Source organism: Bubalus bubalis, chromosome 3 (assembly GCF_019923935.1).
Source record: "Bubalus bubalis isolate 160015118507 breed Murrah chromosome 3, NDDB_SH_1, whole genome shotgun sequence".
NCBI lineage: Eukaryota > Metazoa > Chordata > Mammalia > Artiodactyla > Bovidae > Bubalus > Bubalus bubalis.
In genome coordinates, this window is record NC_059159.1 from 45,623,043 (window position 1) to 45,649,400 (window position 26,358).

The following is a 26,358-nucleotide window of genomic DNA, read 5'->3' on the forward strand; positions in this document are numbered from 1 at the left end:
CAACTCAGGTCCGAGAAGCCTGTATAAATAACCCTTGCTCCTTCTTCACTACTTTACCTCCCAGGCTCACCCCTTGGCTTAAATTCCTTATAATCACGCCTGAACCTAGTTTCTTTGTCCTTCCAAATCCTCACAAATTTATTGTTTCTTTATACACAAAGATATTAAGTTACCCCCTCTTAGACATTCTCTGCGCATCTTTTTACGATCTCCCATTAAAAAGCAGAGACATTACTTTGCTGACAAAGGTCCATATAGCCAAAGCTATGATTTTTCCAGTAGTCATGTATGGATGTGAGAGTTGGACCATAAAGAAAGCTGAGTGCTGAAGAATTGATGCTTTTGTACTGCTGTGTTGGTGAAGACTCTTGAAAGTCCCTTGGACTGCAAGGAGATCAAACCAGTCAATCCTAAAGGAAATCATCCCTGAATCTTCATTGGAAGGACTGATGCTGGGGCTGAAGCTCCAATACTTTGGCCACCTGATGAGAAGAACTGACTCATTAGAAAAGACCCTGATGCTGGGAAAGATTAAAGGTAGGAGGATAAGGGGACGACAGAGGATGAGATGGTTGGATGGCATCACTGACTCAAAGGACATGAGTTTGAGTAAGCTCCAGGAGTTGGTGATGGACAGGGAAGCCTGGCATGCTGCTTCCATGGGGTCGCAAAGAGTTGGAAATGACTGAGCGACTGAACTGCCTGATGCCCATAAAACTAAGTTGGGTTTCCTCCTGTTAATCTGTCTTGTGTCAACTTTATTATTAGTCAGCCACAGACACTCGAGAGGAACAGAGGGAATCTCTTTCCCCCTCCCCACAATCACAAACTGTTCCTCGGAGCCAGAAAATCTCACTGACACAGGACAGCCGGGCAAAAGCAGGAAGGAAGAGCAGAGAACGAGAGGAGCAAAGGGTGGGATCAGTAGTTAGGTTTTTATTGATTACCCTTATTTCTGAAAACTTTCCAACTTGATTCTGAAACACAGTGTTTCCAGAGTTCTTTTCCTTCCTGGAATAATTCATAACCTTATGGAACTGGAGAGAAATTAGAACTCATTTGGCACATTAGAAGAGAAAGGAGAAAGCGGAGGCCCAGAAAGAGCGGAGATTTCTTTTTCATTCCATTTCCTTCAGTCAATCTCTTTTCCCCACCATTTAAGCATGATGTTCTTGAATCATCTGCCCCTTCTCCCTCTAGACTGATAATTTCAGCCTCAAATTATCCATGTGTCTGCTCCTAAATTTTTATCCTAAGTGCTGAATGCTACGCTCTTTTATACAATGTTAGACTCCAGTGATGGATGGCGTGTTTACTTATAAGTGTCATCTGTGTCTGAAACTCAACTTGGTTAAGACTGAAATCTTTCTCCATCTCCTCTCAGCTTCTTAATCCCTGCCATGAGCATTATCATTTGTAAAGCTTCCTTGTCGTAAACTTTTTTTTTTAAAGATTTTTTGATGTGGACTATTTTTTAAGGCTTATTGAAATTGTTTCAATATTGCGTCTGTTTTGTGTTTTTTGTTTGTTTGTTTTTTGGCCCCAAGGCATGTGGGATTTTTAGCTCCCCAATCAGGGATCAAACCTGTACCCCTTGCATTGGAAGCCGAAGTTTTAACCACTGGACTACCAGGGAAGTCTCCTTAAACTTTTAAAATTTCAAAATATTTCATACAAAAAGGATAAAGAATAAAATAATATTCACATCCCTATTATTCAGACTTAATATTTGGCTGTATTTGCTTCAGATTGAAGGACATCTTTACAGATGCGGCTGGAAGTCCCCAGCCCCATTCAATCTGCTCCCTCCTGAGAGGTTTGATGCTTGGGTGGGGCTGATCCCCTGGAGGAGGGCATGGCAACCCACTCCAGTATTCTTGCCTGGAGAATCCCATGGACAGAGGAGCCTGGTGGGCTACAGTCCATGGGGTCCCAAAGAGTCAGACACAACTGAAGCGACTTAGTATTACAGCACAAAGGCTGAGGGGCCTCAGGACTGATCCAGGAGGTGCAGGGAGCCGGGGAAGGGAGTGGGGAGGTGGCTCAGGGTGGGAGGGCGGCCAGTAGGGCCCATTATTAAGCAGCTACTATGGTGGGCAGCGCAGCTTATTCCTATAGAAAAGCTCCTGCAAATGATGTAAAACACACTTCAGAATTATCATGAACAATGAATGGTGTGGTTTGGAGGATTTATAGGCCCACACGCACTAGTCATGTAGGTGGCTAGGGGTGGGGATTATTTCCAGTCAAGGGTCCCAGCAGTCTGTGGGGAGCCTTTGAACAAAGATGCTGGCTATTGGGAGTTAGGCTGGAATGTACAAAAGTGGAAAGGAAATCAAAGGGATGTGGGTGACAGCATCGGTGACAGTGTGTGTCCTGCCTACTGACCTCAATTTACCTTTATGTTTCCCTAAACATTGTTACTTTACAAAAATATATTATTGATAACACTGATGATGATGATGATGAAGAGGAACAGTGACTATAACTATACACCAGTCAACATGAAAAAGGCAGAAAATAACTTCGATTCAAAGACCTATTTAACTACTTACTGGATTTTTATCATGCACCTGATTCCTCTCTCTTTAGTAGAAAGTAAGAAAAAGAAATACACATTTTACTAGACTTTGACAAAATGTGACCTTCTCCCTCATCTTCCTTCATCTCCTTCTTCGAGACTATGGGGTTAATAGGCTTAAATGGTGATTGATATGAGATTATAGGTCTTTGCTAAGAAGACTACCTATGATCAAGAATGTCTTAGAACATCATTTCCTTCTAAGCTGAAATACATTAGCCTTTCTACTGAAAGAAAGCTGAGCACCGAAGAATTGATGCTTTTGAACTGTGGTGTTGAAGAAGACTCTTGAGAGTCCCTTGGACTGTAAGGAGATCCAACTGGTCCATCCTAAAGGAAATCAGTCCGGAATATTCACTGGAAGGATTGATGCTGAAGCTGAAACTCTAACACTTTGGCCACCTGATGTGAAGAACTGACTCACTGGAAAAGACCCTGATGCTGGGAAAGATTGAGGGCAGGAGGAGAAGGGGACGACAGAGGATGAGATGGTTGGATGGCATCACCAACTCAATGGACATGAGTTTCAGCAAGCTCTGGGAGTTGGTGATGGACAGGGAAGCCTGGCATGCTGCAGTCCATGGGGTCGCAAAGAGTTGGATATGACTGAACTGAACCGAAAGGGAGAAAAGTGTGTATGTATGCATATACAGTGGGGGGACCAGGTGATGCAGTCAAACTTCAACTCCATCGTCAGGCAATAAGCCTGCAGCAATGTTCTAAGTTATTTAGCAAAGCCAGGAACAGCTTGCCTTCCTTGAACCTCACAACCAACAGGACTCCTGATTTAACAAAATAAAAAATTGTAAAACAATATGTTTCCTATTTCCTTTTGCAGAGGCCAAAAGGATTTAAAACAATCTTTAAATAACACTCCTCATAGATCTCATGATTGGACAAACACAGACCTCTCTCTCTAAGAACTAACAGATAGAAAAATCACCTGAGACATGGAAAGATCCAGCAGTCCAGGGGGATCTTTTTCAAGAATCAGAACAGTTACTTGTTAAGCAGATCCCATAAAGCAGAATAAAAATTTTTTTAAAGTTTCATATTGAGATTCAGGGGCTTCCCAGGTAGTGCACGTGGTAAGGAATCTGCCTGCCAATGCAAGAGACGCAAGAGATGAGGGTTCCAGACCTGGGTTGGGAAGATCCCCTGGAGAAGGAAATGGCAACTCACTCCAGTATTCTTACCAGCAAAATCCCAGGGACAGAGGAGTCTCGTGGGCTACAGTCCATGGGGTCCTAAAGAGTCAGACATGACTGCACGTGTAAAAGAGACATAATGTTTTCATAAAGTTGTTCTCTACTATTTCTTTACCTGATTCCACTTCCACATAAAAACAAGCCTTATGATAAATCAATAAGGAAATACATTTTGTGTCACCATAGTTAAGCTCTGAGTAGGATAAAGAAAGGTCACATACAATGCAGAGTCCTACACTTTCAAACAAAATGTGCCTTTGTTATTCTATTTGAAGCTTTGGATACTCCATACAGAAAATTGTACTTCTGTATAAAATATGAGACGGGCTGAACAGTTCAGGAATTCATGGGCTCTCTAAAGCCCCAAAGGTTCTTGTGATCTGTTGACACCCTAGTGGTCCATGAGAACCAGGTTAAGAATCCTCTGTTTAGAGTGAAGCGAGAACACTTACGTTGTATAGAGGGATAGTCTTCATCACCTTGTACTGCTTAGTGGGATCCATTTTATACAGGTGACGGTCAGTGACAAAAATTGCTCGATCTTCCACCTTACTAAATCGATTCACCTGTAAGAAAAAAAAAAATAAACCATAATATCTCATCAAGGATGAAATCAAACGATCTGCCAGGAAAACATCTAGGGGCCGGTACAAGACCTTCTAGAACTAACACCCAGAAAAGATGTCCTTTTCATTATAGTGGACTGGAATGCAAAAGTAGGAAGTCAAGAGTTACCTGGAATAACAGGTAAATTTGGGCTTGGAGTACAAAACAAAGCAGGGCAAAGGCTAACAGAGTTTTTGCCAAGGGACTGCACTGGTCATAGCAAACACCCTCTTTCAACAACACAAGAGAAGACTCTACACATGGACATCAGCAGGTGGTCAGTACTGAAATCAGATTGATTATATTCTTTGCAACCAAAGATGGAGAAGCTCTACACAGTCAGCAAAAATAAGACTGGGAGCTGACTGTGGCTCAGATCATGAACTCCTTGTTGTCAAATTCAGACTTAAATTGAAGAAAGTAGGGAAAACCACCTGGAGAAGGCAATGGCACCCCACTCCAGTACTCTTGCCTGGAAAATCCCATGGATGGAGGAGCCTGGTAGGCTGCAGTCCATGAGGTCGCTAAGAGTTGGACATGACTGAGTGACTTCACTTTCACTTTTGACTTTCATGCACTGGAGAAGGAAATGGCAACCCACTCCAGTGTTCTTGCATGGAGAATCCCAGGGACAGAGGAGCCTGGTAGGAGGCCGTCTATGGGGTCGCACAGAGTCAGACACGACTGAAGCGACTTAGCAGCAGCAGCAGGGAAAACCACCAGACCATTCAGGTATGACCTAAATCAAATCTCTTATAATTATACAGTGGAAGTGACAAATGGATTCAAGGGATTAGATCTGATAGAGTCCCTGATGAACTATGGATGGAGGTCCGTGACATTGTATGAGGCAGTGATCAAGATCATCAGCAAAAAAAAAAGAAATGCAAAAAGGCAGAATGGTTGTCTGAGGAGGCCTTACAATTAGCTGAGAAAAGAAGAGAAGCTGAAGGCAAAGAAGAAAAGGAAAGGTATACCCTTTGGAATGCAGAGTTCCAAAGAATAGCAAGGAGAGATAAGAAAGCCTTCCTCAGTGATCATTGCAAAGAAAGAGGAAAACAAAAGAATGGGAAAGACTAGAGATCTCTTCAAGAAAATCAGAGATACCAAGGGAACATTTCATGCAAAGATGGGCACAATAAAGGGCAGAAATGGTATGGACCTAACAGAAGCAGAAGATATTAAGAAGAGGTGGCAAGAATACACAGAAGAACTGTACAAAAAAGATCTTCACGACCCAGATAATCACGATGGTGTGATCACTCACCTAGAGCCAGACATCCTGGAATGTGAAGTCAAGTGGGCCTTAGGAAGTGTCACTATGAACAAAGCTAGTGGAGGTGATGGAATTCCAGTTGAGCTATTCCAAATCCTAAAAGATGATGCTATGAAAGTGCTGCATTCAATATGCCAGCAAATTTGGAAAACTCAGCAGTGGCCACAGGACTAGAAAAGGTCAGTTTTCATTCCAATCCCAAAGAAAGGCAATGCCAAAGAATGTTCAAACTACCACACAATTGCACTCATCTCACACGCTAGCAAAGTAATGCTCAAAATTTGCCAAGCCAGGCTTCAATAGTATGTGACCCGTGAACTTCCAAATGTTCAAGCTGGATTTAGAAAAGGCAGAGGAACCAGAAATCAAATTTCCAACATCTGTTGGATCATCAAAAAAGCAAGAGAGTTCCAGAAAAACATCTACTTCTGCTTTATTGACTATGTCAAAGCCTTTGACTGTGTGGGTCACAATAAACTGTGGAAAATTCTTTAAGAGATGGGAATACCAGACCACCTTACCTGCCTCCTGAGAAATTTGTATGCAGGTCAACAAGGAACAGTTAGAATTGGACATGGAACAGCAGACTGGTTCCACATCAGGAAAGGAGTACATCAAGGCTGTATATTGTCACCCTGCTTATTTAACATATATGCAGAGTACATCATGTGAAATGCCAGGCTGGATGGATCACAAGCTGGAATCAAGATTGCTGGGAGAAATACCAATAACCTCAGATATGCAGATGACACCACCCTTACAGCAGAAAGCAAAGAAGAACTAAAGAGCTTCTTGATGAAAGTGAAAGAGGAGAGTGAAAAAGTTGGCTTAAAACTCAACATTCATAAAACTAACATCATGGTATCTGGTCCCATCACTTCATGGCAAATAGATAGTGGTCCCATCACTTCCATGGCATCTCATGGAAACAGTGGAAACAGTGGCAGACTTTATTTTTCTGGGCTCCAAAATCATTGCAGATGGTGACTGCAGCCATGAAATTAAAAGACACTTGCTTCTTGGAAGGAAAGTGATGATCAACCTAGACAGCATATTAAAAAACAGAGACATTACCTTGCCAACAAAGGTCCATCTAGTCAAGGCTATGGATCTTCCATTAGTCATGTATGGATGTGAGAGTTGGACTATAAAGAAAGCTGAGTGCCGAAGAATTGATGCTTTTGAACTGTGGTGATGGAGAAGACTCTTGAGAGTTGCTTGGACTGCAAGGAGATCCAACCAGTCCATCCTAAAGGAAATCAGTCCGGAATATTCATTGGAAGGACTGATGCTGAAGCTGAACCTCCAACACTTTGGCCACCTGATGTGAAGAACTGACTTATTAGAAAAGACCCTGATGCAGGGAAGGATTGAAGGCAGGAGGAGAAGGGGACAATGAGATGGTTGGATGGCATCACTGATTTGATGGACATGAGTTTGAGCAAGCTCCAGGAGCTGGCAATGGACAGGGAAGCCTGGCGTGCTGCAGTCCATGGGGTGGCAAAGAGTTGGACACAACTGAGCGACTGAACTTATTCTGGTGGTGGAGCCAAATTCTATAATAGATGTTATCCAGCTATGACCATTTTACTGGATGCAAAAGAGATGGAAAAGGAGTAGGTGCTTCCAGATTTGTGGACTTTTACAATGTAAAGGTCACAGTTTTACAATTTATCAGGGAAAACAAGAAAAACGCATACGAATTAAAGAGCAAAAAACATGTAACCCAGACAGTACAACAAAAGTGAATAGGCAACCCACAGGAGAAAATTTTTGCAAATCATTTATCTGAAAAAAAAAAACAACTCTTATTTAGAATACATAAAGAATATATGTTGTATCTAGAGTACATAACTCAATAATGAAAAGACCAAAAAAATTTTTTTAAATGGGTAAAGAATTTGAAGAGACATTTCTCCGGAGAAGATATACATGTGGCTGTAGAAAAACATGAAAAGGTGCTTGAGATCACTGGCCATCAGAAAAACACACGTCAGAACCACAGTGAGATATACCACCTCACGCCCACTAGGATGGCAATAATATAAAAGACGGACAGTAATAAATGCTGGCCAGGGTGTGGAGAAAGTGGAACAGTCATTACTACTAGTGGGGGTCTAAGATGATACAGTCCCTTTAGAAAACAGCCTGGCAGCTCCTGAAACAGTTAAACACAGAATTCCCACCTGGCTCAGAAAGTCCCCTGTTAATACACACCCAAGGGAACTGAAAACACATCCACGGAAATACTTGTGCCTGAATGTTAACAGCTGCCTTAATCATAATGGCTGCAAAGTAGAAACAGCCCAATGTCCATTAACCGAGGAATGAATAAATAAAATGTGACCTATCCGTACAATGGGATATAATTGGCAATAAAAAGAATGACGTCTTGATACCTGCTACACCATGAGAGAACCCCGACAGCATGCCAAGAAGCCAGTCACAAAGGACCATGTGTTATACAATTCCATTCATATGAAATGTCCAGAATAAGCAAATCTATACAAACAGAGCATAGATTAGTGGCTTCCCTGGGCTGGGGGAAAGGGGAGGTTTCGGCATGGGGGGACAGCTAAGGGGTGTGGGGTTTCTTTACGGGTGAATGAACATGTCGACAACTGGTTTTAGTGATGGGTATTCAACCCTATTCTAAAATCATGTACTTTAAAATGGTGAAAGATATGTTATGTGAATCATATCTCAATGGAAAGTGAAAGTGTTAGTCACTCAGTCATATCTGTAATTAAGATGAAAACAGACTCTATGTGGTAAAATAATAACTACTCTTGGTAGTAATGATTTACTTCATGTAGCAACATTTTTTTTTGCCATAAAGGAAAACCAGCACTTGTCAGCCTACTTGAAGCAAGGTGCTTGCAGAGTTTCTGCATAGTTTTTCTAAGCTGTTTTGCACAACCTCCTGCGATGCTTTGTGAGAGACAGGATTCCAAGTCAAATTGGTTTGAGGAACTGAAAACCACAGCCTCCCCTGGGGTGTTCAGAGCCCACAGATACAACAAAGGTTCGTAGAATTCTGCATGTTTAACCCATCATTCCTGGTGGTTCAGATGGTAAAGAATGTGGGAGACCCGGGTTCAATCCCTGGATTAGGAAGATCCTCTGGAGTAGGAAACGACAACCTGCTCCAGTATTCTTGCCTGGGAAATTTCATGGACAGAAGAGCCTGGTGGGCTACAGTCCATGGGGTTGCAAACAGTCAGACGTGACTGAGCGACTAACACTTGCACACTTTTTTCCTGAATACATTTACTTATGGAATTCTTTAAAAAAAAAATCATATTTAAGGGAACATTGGTTTGTGAAAACCCTCTTGGAGAACACTACTCATTTGTATCCATCTTAGGATATGGAAAACAAAAAACCTCTATCATGGAATTTGAATAGCAAGTAAAAGTCGGGCTCCTTATCTTTTGTGAGATCACACTGAGAAACAGATTAAGTGTGCTGCAAATGAATATGGAAAAAACCAACTTGTTTCATCACTTCTCAAGGTCACACAAGATTTGAAAAACAGTAGGCCACAGTGTTCAAGTGCAGACTCTAGCCCTTCCGATGATATGTCCATGAGTTAATCTGGAAACCAACAGACAAAACCCTCAAAGCAACAATTCCACTGAAGCACTGTTTAGAAATATTACATTCTTTTTATGCAGAAATGTAATTTCTAAGGAGCACAGGTCATAAGTCTTTACCTTGAGCTTTAGCAGCTCAAATCATCCTTATTGCATGAATCAAGTGAGTGGGAAGGACATTAATGTAACGAAGGAAAAGCTTTGAGTTGCATAACTTAGCTAAATCAAAACAAATCAAAGACAAATGTTTTCGAAACATATGTGAATTTATAAATTCAGATTTAAAGTAATTCTAACATAGAAAGGGACATAATTTTTCTTCCTCTTAAATTCATAAAGTAATAGAAAAACTTGATCACAGATTCAGTGTTAGATAGGCTCTTATCTGATTTCTTCTATTACCCAAGCTAAAATCCTCAACCAGAGAAAAATCTCTAGTTATCTTGCTCTTGCCTGAACACTTCTAGGGATCTGTCTGTAGGTTTTGTCAGTTCCACAGGGGCCAGAGATAAAGTTTCCCTGGAGTCAGACCAGGAGAAAACACACTATGGGTGAGAGTACAACCAGTCCATCCTAAAGGAGATCAGTCCTGGGTGTTCACTGGAGGGACTGATGCTGAAGCTGAAACTCCAGTACTTTGGCCACCTCATGGGAAGAGTTGACTCATTGGAAAAGACCCTGATGCTGGGAGGGACTGGGGGCAGGAGAAGGGGACGACAGAGGATGAGATGGCTGGATGGCATCGTCGACTTGATGGACATGAGTTTGAGAGAACTCTGGGAGTTGGTGATGGACAGGGAGGCCTGGCATGCTGCAATTCATGGGGTCGCAAAGAGTCGGACACGACTGAGCGACAACTGAACTGAACTGAACTATTTGCACAGGTCTCCCACCTTAAAGGACATTTTTTAGCTGTGTGTGTGCTAAGCTGCTTCAGTCATGTCCTACTCTTTGTGATCCTATGGACTGTGGCCTGCCAGGCTCCTCTGTCCATGGGCATTCTCCAGGCAAGAAAGAATACTGGAGAGGGTTGCTGTGCCCTTCAGGGGAATCTTCCTGACGCAGGGATCAAATGCGTGTCTCTAACATTTCCTGATTAAGCAGGTAGGTGCTTTACCACTAGCACAACCTGGGAAGCCCTGTTATGGCTGTAGCTATGCAAATTGGTTGTTTCAGAAAGAACCAAAACATAAAGAAGAGGACTTGACTAAAATCATATCAAGTTTACCTACATATGTCCTGGAGGACTGGAAAGTTGCTAAAGATGACATTATCTAAGCTATGATGTGAAGAAATACAGTGTATTATTTTGCATCGAACTTAGAAATACAGAAGCATGACTAAAACATTTTCAGTTTGTTTTTTTTTTTGCAGTAGGACCTAGGGAGAGACATGTTGTCAGACATCAAATTGTTATCACTAGAAAGATAGAATTAGGGATGCCAGGCTTTTCTAAGCAGATGATGTAATTCTCAAAACCATCCAGCTCTCTCTGATCAGTTGTTCTGATGACTAATTTGACCGTGATACTAGAAAGGAAGTATCCTAGGTAGTGGATATGAGAATTCACTAAAATGGTACATTCCTTTGTCAAATTAAAAAAACTGGCATCATGGCTTATACTGTTTTGTGTGGGTGTGCGAATCTGGTTAGCAAAAGTCACTTCTTGGTTGTCTCATGAACTCTAGGTACACTGATCAAATAGAATTTCTGGATCTAGAGTTCAGAATTCGACTCTACACTTTGGTAACCAAGATACTACCAGCAAGCCCTTCCATGGTGACATTTCATTTGACGTTTAAAACAGGCTGCTCTGTAGTTTGTTAAAAAGTCTGTATAATATTAAGTTGATCTCTTCTTCCACAGAATATCTGAACGCTAACACCCATTATGTAAGAACACATATACTACCCACTCCTCTCAGCTCCTGGTAACGACAGTTCCACGTTCTATTTCTATTCATTTGACTGTTCCAGATGTTTCATGGAAGTGGAGTCAAACAATACTTGTCCTTTTGTGTCTTATCACTTAGATAATATCTTCAAGGTGCATCCACACTGCAGCATGCATTTCATCCCTTGTCGTGGCCGAGTAGTATTCCATTGGATGGATACGTGTATTCTTTATTCATATATCTATTGATGAACATTTGGGCTGTTTCTACCTTTAACTACTGTGAAGAATGCTGATATGAACACTGAAGTACAGTCAGTGATCTTTTAAAGAGATTTAAGTGATAGGAAAAAGATTATGTATTTACCCATGTAGCTACCACTTTTCTTGCTCGTCATTCTTAGGGGTATGTCCACGTTTCCTCCTGCCTGGAAATATTCTCTTCCCTAATCAGACTTTATAGCCTAACCCTAATATTGTAGTCACTTCAGTCCTTCCGTCAGTGCTTCAGCATATATGCAGGTAGAGCCTGTGGATGATGTAGCCAGTCACGGACCTCTTGTTCTGTCTCGCTGCGGTCAAAGCTAAGTCAGTTTCACCTGAATCAGTCTTTTCTTTCCAGGGAGGTCTGTTTCCAGCCTGCCTTACCTTACGGACGTGACAGGAGAAGAGGACGTTCATGTATTTGTCCTTCCGTTTCAGTTCATTCGCAACGGGCACGAATGTGCCTGAGGTCTGAGGTGTATCTGGTTTCTGAAAGAGACAGGAAACGTGGTAAAAGGCGTGTGCTTAACATTTTAGATGAAAACATCATCTGTTACTGCTTTATAATTCTGCTCATGTATTTTCACACAGGTCCTTTTCACCTCCCCATCCCAGATGATAAGCTACTAAAGGGTTATTCTAACACCAAAGATCCTAGAATATTTTAAAAATCAAGAATGGGAGAGAGGATGAAATACAGCGCTGGGAATAACTGATACAAAGGTGGGTAATTAAAAATAGTTGCTGAACTATGCAAGAGAAGGTTTAAATGATCAAAGCCACGTTATTCAATGTACCTAATTCATACGGATGGAAGGCAGAGAACACTCTCTCTCTCCTTCTGGTTTAATATTTATTTATTTGGCTGCATCAGCTTTTAGTTGTGGCTCACAGGCTCTAGAGCACGGTCTCAATTATTGTGGCTCAGGGCTTAGTTCCCGAGGCACGTGGGATCTTACTTCCCCAACCAAGGATCAAACCAGTGTCACCTGCATTGCAAGGGAGATTCTCTACCACTGGACCACCAGGGAGGTCCTGATAGCTCTCTTTAAAGTGAGGGAAATACCCACGTGGTACACTTAGAAGCAGTACAGTCTTTTAGTTTAGTATCTCCCATAAGATTTAGCTTCTGAAGGTGTCTTAGTCTTTCTATAAATTCCTGGAGAAAACGTCTTCTCTTTCTTTGTTAAAGGAGCGGAAGTAGATTCCACTTTGTTCTCCTGGACTTACCGAAGCAAGATAGTTGCCCTCCCAGGCTCTCTGGAGCCCAAGGTCAGCCCTTTGACCCTTCAACATTTCCACGGCTGCAACCTTTGCCCTCACTTGAGGCAAGTCTGAAGCAGGTATGGTCTTGATAAGTTGGGATGCTCTCCACCTATAAGTAAACAAACAAAATGTTTTAGACTTTAAAAATACCATCCTATTCATTCTCAAAAATAACTGAAGCTGCCTTTAAGTAGAATTACTTCCACATCACCCTGAAAAAAAAAAACAAAACCCTCCAAAATATACATAGAACGTGTTAAAAGACATAACAGTTTTATGTGGACAGAGATTTTTGTAAAACTTCCTTTGCTATTTGCATGTTTTGGAAGCAACCAAAACTTAGTGATACATGGACTCTCTTAATATCTATAGTTAGGGCATAAGAACTCTGGCCCCATCAATCATTCACTCATCAAATGTTTTCTAGGCACTTACTAAACTTCAGATGCTGTTCTAGGGAGCGGAGGCACAGGTGTAAACAGATAGACGAAGACCCTTTCTGCTAGGTGCTGATGTTCTAGAAAGCAGAGTTTAGTGTTAGTTGCTCAGTTATGTCCGACTCTTTGTGAGCCCATGGATTGTAGCCCACCAGAATCCACTGTCCATGGGGTTCTCCAGGCAAGAATACTGGAGTGGGTTACCATGCCCTCCTCCAGGGGTCTTCCTGACCTGGGGATCGAGCCCACGTCTCTTATGTCTCCTGCACTGGCAGGCAGGTTCTTGACCATGGAGCCACCAGGAAGCCCCAGAAAGCAGAGGCAGACGAGAAATAAGCGAGTGAGTAAACACCCAGTGTGGATGATGGGATCAGGGCTATGAAAGAAAATACGACAAGGAACTGGGGAGAGGAGTGCAACAGAGGGAAGGAGCGGAGAGCAGGCGTCAGACTCCGAGGCTGAGCTGGAAGGCACCCTGACAAGGACAGAGGAGCAGGAAGTGGCGGGGCCCGCTGTATGGATGCTTGGGCAAGAGTGTTTAGGACGAGAAAACAGTGAGCGCCAAGATTCTAACGTGTGAGCTGGCTTGGTGTCTGAGGGGAACAGCAAGGAGTCCTGTGAGCCGGAGCAGGAACCTGCGGGAGGGGGACCGAAGAGGGGGTGTCAGGAGAGAGCTGGGGCCAGAACCCACAGTGCCATGGAGGCCATGTGTCGGGTCAGTCTGTCCTCTCTTCACTGCCCACTGTGGCCCAGGACCGGGTCCACCACGGACTGACCCCAGGGGCCTGTGGCAAAGAGCTGTGCTGGGGAATTCAGATCTGACCCACCCAACCTGGGGGGTAGGCGGGCGGGGCAGGGGATGAGCACACACTTCTCCTCCTGATCAAGCAAACCTCCATCTCCTAAACACATGCAGCGGACGACAGCTGCTGCCGGCAAGCTCAGCAGCCTTGACCCCAGGAAGAAGCTGGGCGTGAGGAAGGCACCCGGCCTTCCCAGGATGAAAAAGAACTGCTGTGAGGAATGACAGGGGGGCCGAAGCTAGATGCACGGAGATGTTATAAGAAAACAAGGCCCCGTGATTCAGAGCAAAATCCTTGAACACACTTCTCTCAGGATTCTACAGATCAAAAGTGCAAGGATCAGTTACATACCATGCAGCAATGAGACCAGGGGCTGGAAATCCACAGCCTGTGCCAAATCTCACCCATGGAGCTACGAATAGTTTTTACGTGTTCAATAAAACAAAACTATGTGACAAAGACCATGTGGAGCCCATAAGCCCTAAAATATTTACTACCTGGCCCTTTACAGGAAAAGAGTGCCTTTAAACCAGATTAATCCAACTGCCAAGACTCATTCAGTGTGCGTGTGTGTGTGTGTGTGTGTGTGTACAATCAACACACAGAGCAGATGTATTATTTTCAAAATGCTCGTTGACTGTAAGTCCTAAGAAGGCTGGGGACGGTCTTTCACAGCTTTCTTATTTATCACTGTATCCATGAAACCTAGGTCAGTGGCTCTGACACAGCAGGTGCTGAGTAAATATTTGCTGAGTAAATCAACTGAATTTTACACAAAATAATCAATTCTAGGCCATACATAAAACCTCCAAGCCTTAAAAAAGAAGACTGTACAGTCTACACTGCAACATTATCAAAATCAATAATTCTTTGCAGCCGCTAAAATTATAACATAGATCTTTATTTACTGTGAAGGACAGGTCTCCAAGACTTATTTTTAAGTAAAGTCATACAGCCACACATAGATTCCTGCTTATAAAGAAAGCTGAGCACAGAAGAATTGATGCTTTTGAACTGTGGTGTTGGAGAAGACTCTTGAGAGTCCTTTGGACTGCAAGGAGATCCAACCAGTCCATCCTAAAGGAAATCAGTCCTGAATATTCATTGGAAGGGCTGATGCTGAAGCTGAAACTCCTATACTTTGGCCACCTAATGGGAAGAGCCATCTCATTGGAAAAGACCCTGATGCTGGGAAAGACTGAAGGCAGGAGGAGAAGGGACGACAGAGGATGAGATGGTTGGATGGCATCACTGACTCAATGGACGTGAGTTTGAGTAAACTCCGGGAGTTGGTGATGGACAGGGAGGGCTGGCGTGCTGCAGTCCACGGGGTCGCAAAGAGTCGGACAAGACTGAGTGACTGAACTGAACTGAACTGTGGAAGGAAAGAGAGGGAAAGAAACCCAGATAGCATGAGCAAACATTTCCACAGCACTTACCATGTGCAGGCACTATCTGAAATGCTTTATATCTATTTACTCATAATCCTTTCAGAGCCCTGTGAGTGGGTGCTATGATAATGGCCCTTTTCCAGATAAGAAAACAGAGGCACAGAGAGGTTAATACATTTGTCCAAGGTTACACAGCTGGTCAGTGGCAGCCAGATTCCAGCGTTCGCATTCTTAACCACTATATCATACTTCTCTTACATGGGCATTATATGCTTGTAAATGTATAGACAAAGATTTAGAAGGGTACAAACTAATTGTTAATGAGCGCTTATCTTAGGGGAAAGAAAGAAAAGACAAGAGACGGTGTGGAGGATTTCACCTTATATCCTATAAAATTCTATATTATGTCCCTTAAAAAATGACATGTATTCAGGTATTGCTTCCTTACTTTTTAGATTATGTAAAAAGTGCAGGTGACAGATCATATAATTCATGGAAAAAATGAATCTGCACACTAAGAAGGCTCTGCCGAGCTTTACAGCTGACATTTATGGGTCACACTGGACAGTGGAGGGTTGAGGTTCTTTTGCGTTCATTAATTTTCTACTGTTTTATTTTTTTCTTTGTATGAACAAACCTTTTTTTTTTTTTCTGATAGCAAATGAGATACATATTAAAGAGCTTTCCTCCCTTTTTTTTAAAAAAAATCTTTTGATATCTGCCACCAGTTTACATTCAACACATCAATCAGTTCATGGTGTACTTGGTAGAATACCATGATGCCAAATGACCATATTCGAGAACCATTAGCTTAGAGGAGCCTGGCATGCTATAGTCCATAGGGTTGCAGAGAGTCAGACATGACTGAAGCGATTTAGCACAGTTTAGTTTATAGGGCTTCCCCAGAGGCTCAGAGGATAAACTGGCTGGATAGCATCACTGACTCAATGGACACAAGTCTGAGGAAACTCTGGAAGATAGTGAAGGACAGGGAAGCCTGGCATGCTGCAGTCCGTGGGGTCACAAAGAGTAGGATACAATTTAGGGACTGAACAACAATGGCTCAAGAGGTAAAGAATCTACCTGCATTGCAGGAGATTCAGGCTCAATCCCTGGGTCAGGCAGATCTTCTAGAAAAGGAACTGGCAACCCACTCCAGTACTCTTGCCTGGACAATCCCATGGACAGAGGAGCCTGGAGGGCCACAGTGCACGGGGTTGCAAAGAGTCAGATGCATCTTAGGGACTAAACACATACATACAACCTAGTTTATGTGACTAGATGCTGTATGTAAGACATAGCTAAATATAGCCGGTGCATGCTGGCAACAAACAAGCTTAAAAAAACAAGAAGAAAGGAGCTATGAATAACTACAAAGTCAGATTCAGGGCAGTTTATAAAAAAATGAAGATTAGCTGGGAAGGTATCAAATGTGACACGGATGTTAATTAATTTATTTACTTATTTGTTTTTAAAAATAGCTTGCTGTATAACAGTGTTTTCTTTCTTTTAAAATCACCCACGACCTCCACTTGGGCTGTGCTCCCCAGCACCATTAAACGGGACTTTTCAGAAGTGAGACCTGGGCCTCGGTGTGTTTTACAAACTCTTTGTGAATGTCAGGTGTGGACAGAGAACCACTGCTCTGAAAGGATAACAGACTTCCTAGTGTGAGTGATATGTGGTAATTCTAAGAGCAAAAGATAAAAGAAAGCAGAGACATCATGCTAATAGCTTATCTTAAATATGGCTTGACCTGGGCCTTGTGGCCTACTACTGACTACTGCTACAGGAAAAATACGTAGACGGTTCTATTTTTTGAGGGGTAAGCAGATGCCCTTTGACAGTGAAATCATGAAGGTGGAGACACAAGGTAAAAGCCAATGGAAGTGTTAGTTGCTCAGTTGTATCCAACTCTTTGTGACCCCGTGAACTGCCCTCCAGGATCCTCTGTCCATGGGGTTTTCCAGGCAAGAATACTGGAGGGGGTTGCCATACCCTCCCCTCCAGGGGATATTCCCCGCCCAGGGATCAAACCTGGGTCTCCTGCATTGCAGGCAGATTGTTTACCGTCTGAGCCACCTGGGAAAAACCAATGTCCTATAGCAAATAGCAGAGCTAATGTCATGGTCTCAGGTTTGTAACTTTATCTAGTAAGTGTACTGCCATACACGGACGCTGCACATATCAACAGGTTCTTACCTATTAAAAATTGCCTGTAGGACCTCCTCGAAACGGTGAAGAACTTTCGGCGGGGTTGGCCACTGCACATGCTTGCCGTAGTCCCTCATGGTCTTGATGCCATGGAAGCGTCTGGCCACCTCGTGGATGTAGGACTTGACCTTGTAGCGACGGTAGTATCTGATAATTGTCAGCGCGGCTTTGGTCCTCTTGTACCGCATGCGGGCCAGGGTGCCCCGCCACACCTTCATGATCGAGGAAAATAAAAAAAGGAAGATGTTGCTGGATCACTTTGAAATCACAGACGCTCCTTTACTTAGATGCTCAACCTGGAAATTTGCATACATCATAAAATCAGCCCAAGCCGAAGCATGTCAATTCTGCCTGCCACCAAGAGGTGGCGCCAGGAGGCACACCTGTCATTTTGACTCAGAGTCTAGGGGGTTCATTGTCAACAAAGAAGTGTGTGGAGTCTGAAGCAGGGCCCCGTTCTAACTCTAAGGTCACGAAAAGAAGAAAGCCAAAATACCATTATCCTTGGATAAATATTTTAAGAATGTTGAAAGGAAGCAAGATGAGTCAGAACCCAAAGCCATCAACATCCACAGTTCTTTTATGAAACCTAGCTTTGCACAGACTACACACATTGACTGCTACTATAATGTTGCAGTGGAGGGATGAACTGATTTATTCACGGTCTGTGCAGCCCCCCTCCCTGGGTGTTATGTAAACTCCTGTGAATTTAGATGTATTCCTGGGGAAAGGGTAAAAAACAGATGAATGATATCATATGAATCTTTGTCCAATGTTTGCAGTGCTCAGAAATCAATCAGACCATACGTAAACATTTCAGTGCCTGCTTTATCCAAGCATAGTGAAGTCCTAGTTTACTTATATTTTTCTCAGGATCCCAGCCTTCTCAACCTCTCAAGTAAAAAGAAATTTGGTATACTCTTCATCAGTGACTCTTCCCCTAACTATGCTATTACCAAATGTATCTTTTCTTGTGCAGTATTTCCAGTATAAATTGCTTTCTTTTCCTTTCTGCTACTAGAGTCCCAAGACCCCAAACTTCCTCACTGTTTTCTTGGGTAACCTCCTCCGACACACTGCCACCAGCGTCCAGGTGATACTCACTGCTGCTACTTAAATGACTGTCTGAATTCTTAGGCTGATGGTACTATTTCCCTTCCTGTCTCTGCACTCTCAGGACCAAGAAATTCAACCTCTAATTCAAAGCCCACACAGTATGAATTCTCCAGGATTGCTCAGGGTTCTTTATTTCTTCTTAGATCCCCATCTGTGGCCACCAGTTTCTCTCAGAAAAACTTAGGTGATGCCTTTTTCAAAAAATAGTATTTATTTATGTATGTTTGTGCTGGGTCTTCATTGCTGCATCACCTTCTGTCTAGTGGCGAGGGGGGCTCCTCCTCATTGTGGTGCGTGGGCTTCTCAGTGGGGTGGCATCTCTTGTTGGGAGCACAGGCTGTAGACAGACCGTGCGGGCTTCAGCAGTTGCAGCACGTGGGCTCAGTAGCTGTGGTGCACATGTTTAGTTGCTCCATGCCATGTGGGATCTTCCTGGACCAGGAATTGAACCCTTGTCCCCTGCAGTGGCAGGTGGATTCTTATCCACGGCACCACCATGGAAGTCCTGTGATGCCGTTTTCTTTCTCGATTTTTTTTCCCCAGGTGATTAAAAAAAATTTGTTATAGTAATTCCTTGCTGCAGAGCAAAGTGAATCAACCATTGTATCCATACAGCCGCTCTTTTTTAGATTTCCTTCCCATTAGGACACCCCAGAACACCAAGGAGAGCTCCCCAATGCCTCTTTCATTTAGCCATTTTAGGCTGGTTTTCACAAAGGTTCCTAAACATCCCACGAGGTTGCACTGCCCCTCCTTTCCAGCCTGCTGCACAAACATGCGGAGGCCATTCACAGACCCCAGAGAGGAACTAACGGATCAAGAGAAACTGTGACATGCGAGGAAACACGACCGGAGCAATTTGTGATGAACCTGGAGCTCATGTATAAGCAGAATATATCGAGACAAAGAGGCAGTGAGAAGTGACTCATGGCTGCGCGTGCCAAGATGCCTTTTCTCCTGTAGCTGAATCCATCACACACGTGGCCGTGTGAGGCCTCCACCCAAGTGCTAAAATAGAGGTCCCTTCTTTAGTATCTTGAAAAGCCAAGAGTACAATTACAGGGTGGAAGTGTGTGATTCAATTGCTTAAAGAAAACACATTTTTAAACTCTCATACTGTTTGTTGCCTTTTTTTTTTTTTTTTTAAAGAGAAAGGATATTAAGACTCCCTGGAGCTACATCTATATAGGAAATCAATCTTTAATTTTTAAGAAGTGTTTTATAGAGATTTTTGTTAAAATGTTTTTGGTTAGACTCTTCAGTAATATGAAAAAAAAATGTGTAAGTGCTTTTTAAGGGGTAGGGTTTTTTGTTTGTTTTTGACAGTCTTGGAGATTTCATCTGTGTCTTGGTTAAATTAGGTTTTGTGTAGCTAAAAAATCAAACAGCACAAAAATACTATAAAAAAAGTTGCCCACCTAAGCCCACTGCCTCAGCTCACAGTGTCATTCCATTCCAGCTATTCTAATTGCTTCTGGTATTTACAGATAATACATATAGGCTGTTATTTCTTGGTGAATCTTTTTAGACCCTATCCAAATTACAAAAGTTGGTGAGTTAGCTCTTTCATCATCACTGTTACTATTCCTTTATCACTCAGTAATTACATCAAAATTTTAAAGTGTTTATACTGTTACATGTTATGTTAGCTATATTATAGGTTGCATGAATAATCTATATAATACATGTATACATAATATATGTTATATATGAATTTGGTTCATCACTGTGCTAAGGAGCATAATTGGCTACCATTCCTTTACTTTATTATATAAACTTGCTTTTACAGGTAATAACTGTCTGGTTTTTTTAAAATGTGCCGTATTTCCTAAATACTTATGCTAATTTTTCCAAATGTTCTACCAGACTCATCAAATGATCAGCAACAATGTTTCCAATTGTCAAGCTCATCACTAGAATGTTTTTTCTTTGATGCTCCCTATGTCCCTATGCTCTTTGAGCTCACTCCACAGTTCCTATCCTGGGACTTTTAAAGGTCTCTTCCACATTAGATCCCTGATTCTTGAACTTAACGTCTGTCTTCATCTTGGTTTCCCTCCCTCCAATAGCTTCCAAAAAAGGATGCATGGCCAGTAAATTTCTATTCTCTTTAATTTCCTTGAGAGTACAAAGCAGTTGCCTAAAATACTTGTTTCCTGGGGTATAAGGGCAGAGGAGTGGAGAACAGGCTCTAGACCAGACCGCGTCAAAATCCTGGCGCACTCCAGCCAGCTGGGTGAACTGGGGCAGACTTCCCAATCCCTCTGTGCCTTCACTTTTTTATCCATAAGATGAGGATGATAGGACTTCCCTGGTGGTCCAGTGGTTGAGAATCCGCCTGCCAATGCAGGGGATATGGGTTCAACCCCTGGTCTGGGCAGAGCCCACGTGCCACGGAGCAACTAAGCCCATGTGCCACAACTACTGAGCCGACGCTCTGGAGGCTGTACTCTGCAGCAAGAGAAACTACCGCAATGAGAAGCCTGGGTACCGCAAATGGAGAGCAGACCCCGCTCACCACAACTAGAGAAAGTCCAAGCACGGCAACCAAGACCCAGCACAGCCAAAAATAAAAAAAGATGTGGATGATGATGGTGCTGATCTTGTAGCAGTGGTGTGAGGAGTAAAGGTTTCACTATACACAGAACACTGAAAATAGTGTCTGGCGGGTATCTGGAACTCAGTATGCATCGGTTGGTAGGACTATTTGAAATCTAGGCCTTGTCTTCAGGAGGCTGTGCTACTTTCTTTCCTTTTAAACATTTATTTGTTTATTTATTTGGTTGCACAGGTTTATTTATTTGGCTGTGACATGTGGGATCTAGTTCCTTGGCCAGGGATCGAACCTGGGTCCCCGGCATTGGGAGCTCAGAGTCTTAGCCACTGGACCACCAGGCAAGTCCCTGTGCTACTTTCTTTTCTTGTTTGTGCAGATTTTCTGCCTTGGTCACCAGTCAGTGTGGCCTGGAAACTCTGATGAATGTGAACCATTCCTCCTCAGTATGCCATCTGCCCTGGATAGTGTTTGATGGTGTGTTATTTTATTCTTCTAATGATAACATGGACTGGGTGTCCATGATTGATATGCCTTATCTGGGCTTTCAGCTGCCCAAGATTGGTGGAGAGAGAGCTGGGGCTGTGGATGACCACTGACTTCTTTTTTAATACGAATGAAATCAATGCGTCGGGGCTTTGCTTCAATGAGTAAGGGGGGTATCATCGGCTTTTGGCTTGGCTGGGGACATACAGTCTTTCCCCGTGTTTTGTGAAGCTTTTCCTTGGTTTGGCTGTAAGAATTACCCCCAGCAGAAGCTTCCCCTCTTTCATGCCCACTTACTGACGTACCAAAGTCTCGCCCACTTACTGATGTACTCTTCTCGCCTGGTGGGGGTTGGGGTGGGGATCAGTCCTCTTGATGGAAGAAAGGGTTCCTGATGGAGGTGGTTGTACCAACCCTTCTCTCCAGGAACCCTTATACATAAGGCCAGAGCCTTGAAAAACAGTGAGACTTTTCAGAATTCCCTCCTTGTACTTTTCCACATTTCATTCTTGTCTTTGAAGAATACATATATTTCTTTTTAGCAGCGTCTTTCAATTTGGTCCAATTTCATTTTTCGGATAACACTTCTCAAGTTTATAGTATGAACTTGGGAACTTTTCTTGCTTTCAGGGTTGATGGTGTGTTCTCCTTTATGATCAAAATGAACATTTTAATAATAAGCTTTTAAAGTGTTACTTTTACATTTTTGTTAATTTCAGCAAATTTAGGGGAGAGGAATTTCATGAGCTTGCAGTCATACCATCAACTTTATCAGAAGTCCCTTAGGCTTTATTTACTTTTCTAACATCAGAGAAAAAGTAGCAATGAGACACTACAGAGGCAAATGATTCTATGCAAAAAAAAAAAAAAAATTTCATGTATTTTTCCTTATAATCAAAGCCTAGTTGGTTTAAACCAATATGTTCCCAGAGAAGTTTGCATTTGTGTGGGAGGAGGGCTGTTGTTAATTTTCTCATCAAGGGTATGAAGGTTGAAATTTAAGGTATGAGACAGATTTTTCCCATTTCCCTCTTTGTTTAAAGAGCTTAAACTGTGGAGTTCTTCAAGTCATATAAAGAGGACTCCAGAGAGGACTTTGCCTGATGATGGAGTGTCAGAAAGGAGAAAATTAACTGTTATATTCAATAAGCAAATGCTTAATGAGCATTTGAATATGCCTGGAGAGGTTCAGCAAAATCAAGGGAATCAGAGAGGGTCTCATCAACAACATGAACACTAAAAGTGGAAACCACCATATACTGTGTGCTCTAGGATCGGATGCAAGAGACGGGGAGCTGAAAGCTGAAGGAGATATGATGGGACCTGGCGAGGAAGTTATCAGACGCTGTAAGGCAGAAGGCAGACTGACAGAGGAGAGGGCAAGCAAGTCATTTCTTAGGTGGAACTGAAGACAGAGGTGAAGAGAGTGGCCAACTTGGAAGGTACAACTGAGATATAAGAAGAGAACATTAGAGCTACAGGGCACATCCCTGCTACCGAATTTTGGACCCAATTCTTCTCTTCAGTACCTTGACCCCCTACAATTTCATTTTTTAAAAAATTTATTGTTTCCTTTTAAAACAAAATTTTATTGGAGTATATTTGCTTTACAATGTTGTATTAGTTTCTACGGTACAGCAAAGTGAGTCAGTCATATGCAAACATATATCCCCTCTTGTTTGGATTTCCTTCCCATTTAGGTTGGGCTTCCCTGATAGCTCAGCTGGTAAACAATCCGCCCAGAATGTGGGAGGCCTGGGTTCGATCCCTGGGTTGAGAAGACCCCCATGGAGAAGGGAAAGGCTACCCACTCCAGTATCCTGGCCGGGAGAAATTAATGGGCTGTATAGTCCGTGGAGTCACAAAGAGTCAGACACGACTGAGCACCTTTCACTTTCTCCTTTAGGTCAGCAGTGAGCCCGGAGTCGAGTTTCCTGTGGTATACAGTAGGTTTTCATTGGTTAGCCATTTTATACAGAGTATCAGTAGTGTATACATGTCAATTTTGCAGCCAAGTGATCCTTTTAGGACCAAAGTCAGATCGTGTCTCTTCTCTGCGTAAGACTGCCATTGTGTTCCATCTCTGTCTCGCCTAGAGTGAAAGCCAAAGTCCCTCCTGTGGCCCACAAGACCCACATGGTCTGGTACAATCTCCACGCAGCCCCTCCCACTGTCCTCTCCCTGGCTCACTCCAACCACACTGGACCCTGCTCTGCCCTGCACCAGCCTCCGGTCTCAGGGCCTTTCCACTAATTGTCTCCTCTGCTGGAAGGATCTTCCTCCAGATACCACCTAGCTATCTTCCTCACTCTCTAGTCTGCGCAAATGTCACCTTCCCAATAAACCAGGCCCTAACCATTATATGTAAAAATTCCTCTTGTCTCTGCTGCACCACCCACCACCCCCTACTCCCCACACCTCCCCGACCCCGCCCCTGGCCTTGGCACTCCCCATTCTCTGCCCCATGCTCTATTTTTTCTCTTGCCTCCAGCACTTAACTCTTTACAACATCTGTAACTTACATATTATTGTATTGTTTATACTCTCCCTCTACAGGAATTTAAGCTCTGCTAGGCCAGGATCTTTGCCTCTTTTGTTCACCGAGGAATCTCTACTGCCTCAGACAGAGCCAAGGACATAGGAGCCACCCAGTAGTATTTGAGTGACTGAATGTTTTCAACTTCATCTTGTAAGCCAGATACTAAATCTTTCATTTTTATCATCATGTTTCCCACTTTTAAGAGCTCAACCTTGTTCTACAAATAGCCCTCTTAAAAGCACGTTGCTCTTAGCACTATTCACAATAGCCAAGACGCAGAAACAATCCAAATGTCCATCGAGAGATGAATGGATAAAGAAGATGTGGTGTATGTGTATGTGTGTGTGTCTGTGTGTATGGATATGGGTGGTGGACTTCACTACAGGGTGATTAGGTGGGGGTCAACCATCTGTGGGGGACCCCAGGAACGTCTGTATTTTAAATCGTTTTCTCTTTGCTCCCAGAATTCTGAGTGAAGAGGACTGGAGGGAATCTTTAGTATCTAGACTTTCACGTAATTTACTTGGTTTCAATATGGTGCATAACCCCTCTCCACTGGTTCCTGGTATCCCTAAGCCAGAGCTTTTCTGGTTCAGTTTCTTCAGAGTAAATTTCTTATCTTCTATCAAAATGAGACTAAGGCAGCCCTCAGCTTTGTGAGGCTGGGAGGCCTGGGTATATAACTGCTCTTTTATATAGTTTCCCAGGTGGAGCTAGTGGTAAAGAACCTGCCTACTGATGCAGGAAATGTAAGAGATGAGGGCTTGATCCCTGGGTTGGGAAGATCTCCTGGAGGAGGGCGTGGCAACCCACTCCAGTATTCTTGCCTGGAGAGTTCCATGGACAGAGGAGCCTGGTGGGCTACAGTCCATGGGGTCGCAGAGTCAGACACAACTGAAGTGACTTAGCACGCACACTTAGAGTTTCAACCAATCTCCCCTTTCAGCTCCACCGCTCTCCCCTACCTACAGAGGTACCTGTTCCTCCCCACCCTGAATCTTCCTGCAGCCCCACGGCTGGGTGATCTGGCTTGCTTGTCTGCCTTCTTCTCTGCAGACACTTAGATTGCAGCTTTCTCCACTGGCCTGGGGGACTAACCACATGTTCACTTCCAAAATTACATTGATGCCTCTTGTCTGCTGTTGTTTCCACTATGGTTGTATTTGTCCTTGTGGGTTTCTCCAATTTTCATCCCTTAACTGCTGATTGAGGGGTTCTGAGGGGGAGTGGATATAAACACAGTCTGTCGTGTCTAACCAGATGTTTTATAATACCATCTTGATTCTACCATGTTTTCCTCTGGCACGTACTTCTGCGGTGGTCAGGCATTGCAAAGCAACATCTGGGAGTCATTAAAGTACAAGATACACTTTGCAAAAGATACAGGATTCTAGGTTACACTCTATTAAGAAGCAGGTCAATTATATATCTTCAGTTTAACTTCAAAAACAAACACAGATCAGCTTTCTGTTTTTCTCTAGTTCTTCATGTTTTTGTTTTCTAGTCATTATGGGTGTTAGGACCATTCGGGCTGTCTTCAAATAGCTCCCTGTTGCCCTGAATTGGATATTCTCTTGGTTTCTATAACCAGAATCCTTCAGAATTCCAGCTTCTAAGCTTCCCAGGCCCTCTATGCCTAGGGACAACTTTTGGTAGAATCATCTTTCGATTTCTATCTTCCATATAGATTTTCTGGCCAAGCTCTAACAGTTTATGGGTGTTAAGGAGTTGGGGTACAGGAGAATTTATTTAGGTACCAGGCTGAACTTTGAGAAAACTGTAAGGTACACAAAATCTGTCTTTGGTATCCATACACCCCATCATATTTAGAATACGACATCCATTTTGGAATATCTCATGATTGATTAATGAAGGCTTGGCCTCTCCAAGAGTTATTTTAAAGGAAGATTCAAAGAAAAAATTTTCTGAGTTGTTCCTTTTCAACTCAAATATCTCCATGAGGGATAACATGAATAAAGATCTGATATGCTATTTTTAAAATGCTAGAGTACCCTTTTTTTTTTTTATCAGAATAGCAAGTTAATATGTATGAAGAAAAAACTAAGACTCAGTGAATGTAATCTGTAGTTTCTTAGCATAAATTTTAACACAAAATTCCTTGGTTTCA

At 42.9% G+C, this 26,358-nt stretch overlaps 1 protein-coding gene across 2 annotated transcripts in view; it reads right to left on the bottom strand.

The window, feature by feature from the left end:
* Positions 1–26,358, bottom strand: part of MYO1D (myosin ID) — a 361,342-nt gene that overhangs the window by 138,724 nt on the left and 196,260 nt on the right. For both annotated transcript variants that reach the window (XM_006059431.4, XM_025281061.3), the window contains exons 17-20: positions 17,524–17,747; positions 12,655–12,799; positions 11,809–11,913; positions 4,242–4,355 (exon numbers count right to left, since the gene is read on the bottom strand). In XM_006059431.4, coding sequence (XP_006059493.3) covers positions 4,242–4,355; positions 11,809–11,913; positions 12,655–12,799; positions 17,524–17,747 — 588 coding nt within the window. The remainder of the gene's footprint in view (positions 1–4,241; positions 4,356–11,808; positions 11,914–12,654; positions 12,800–17,523; positions 17,748–26,358) is intronic.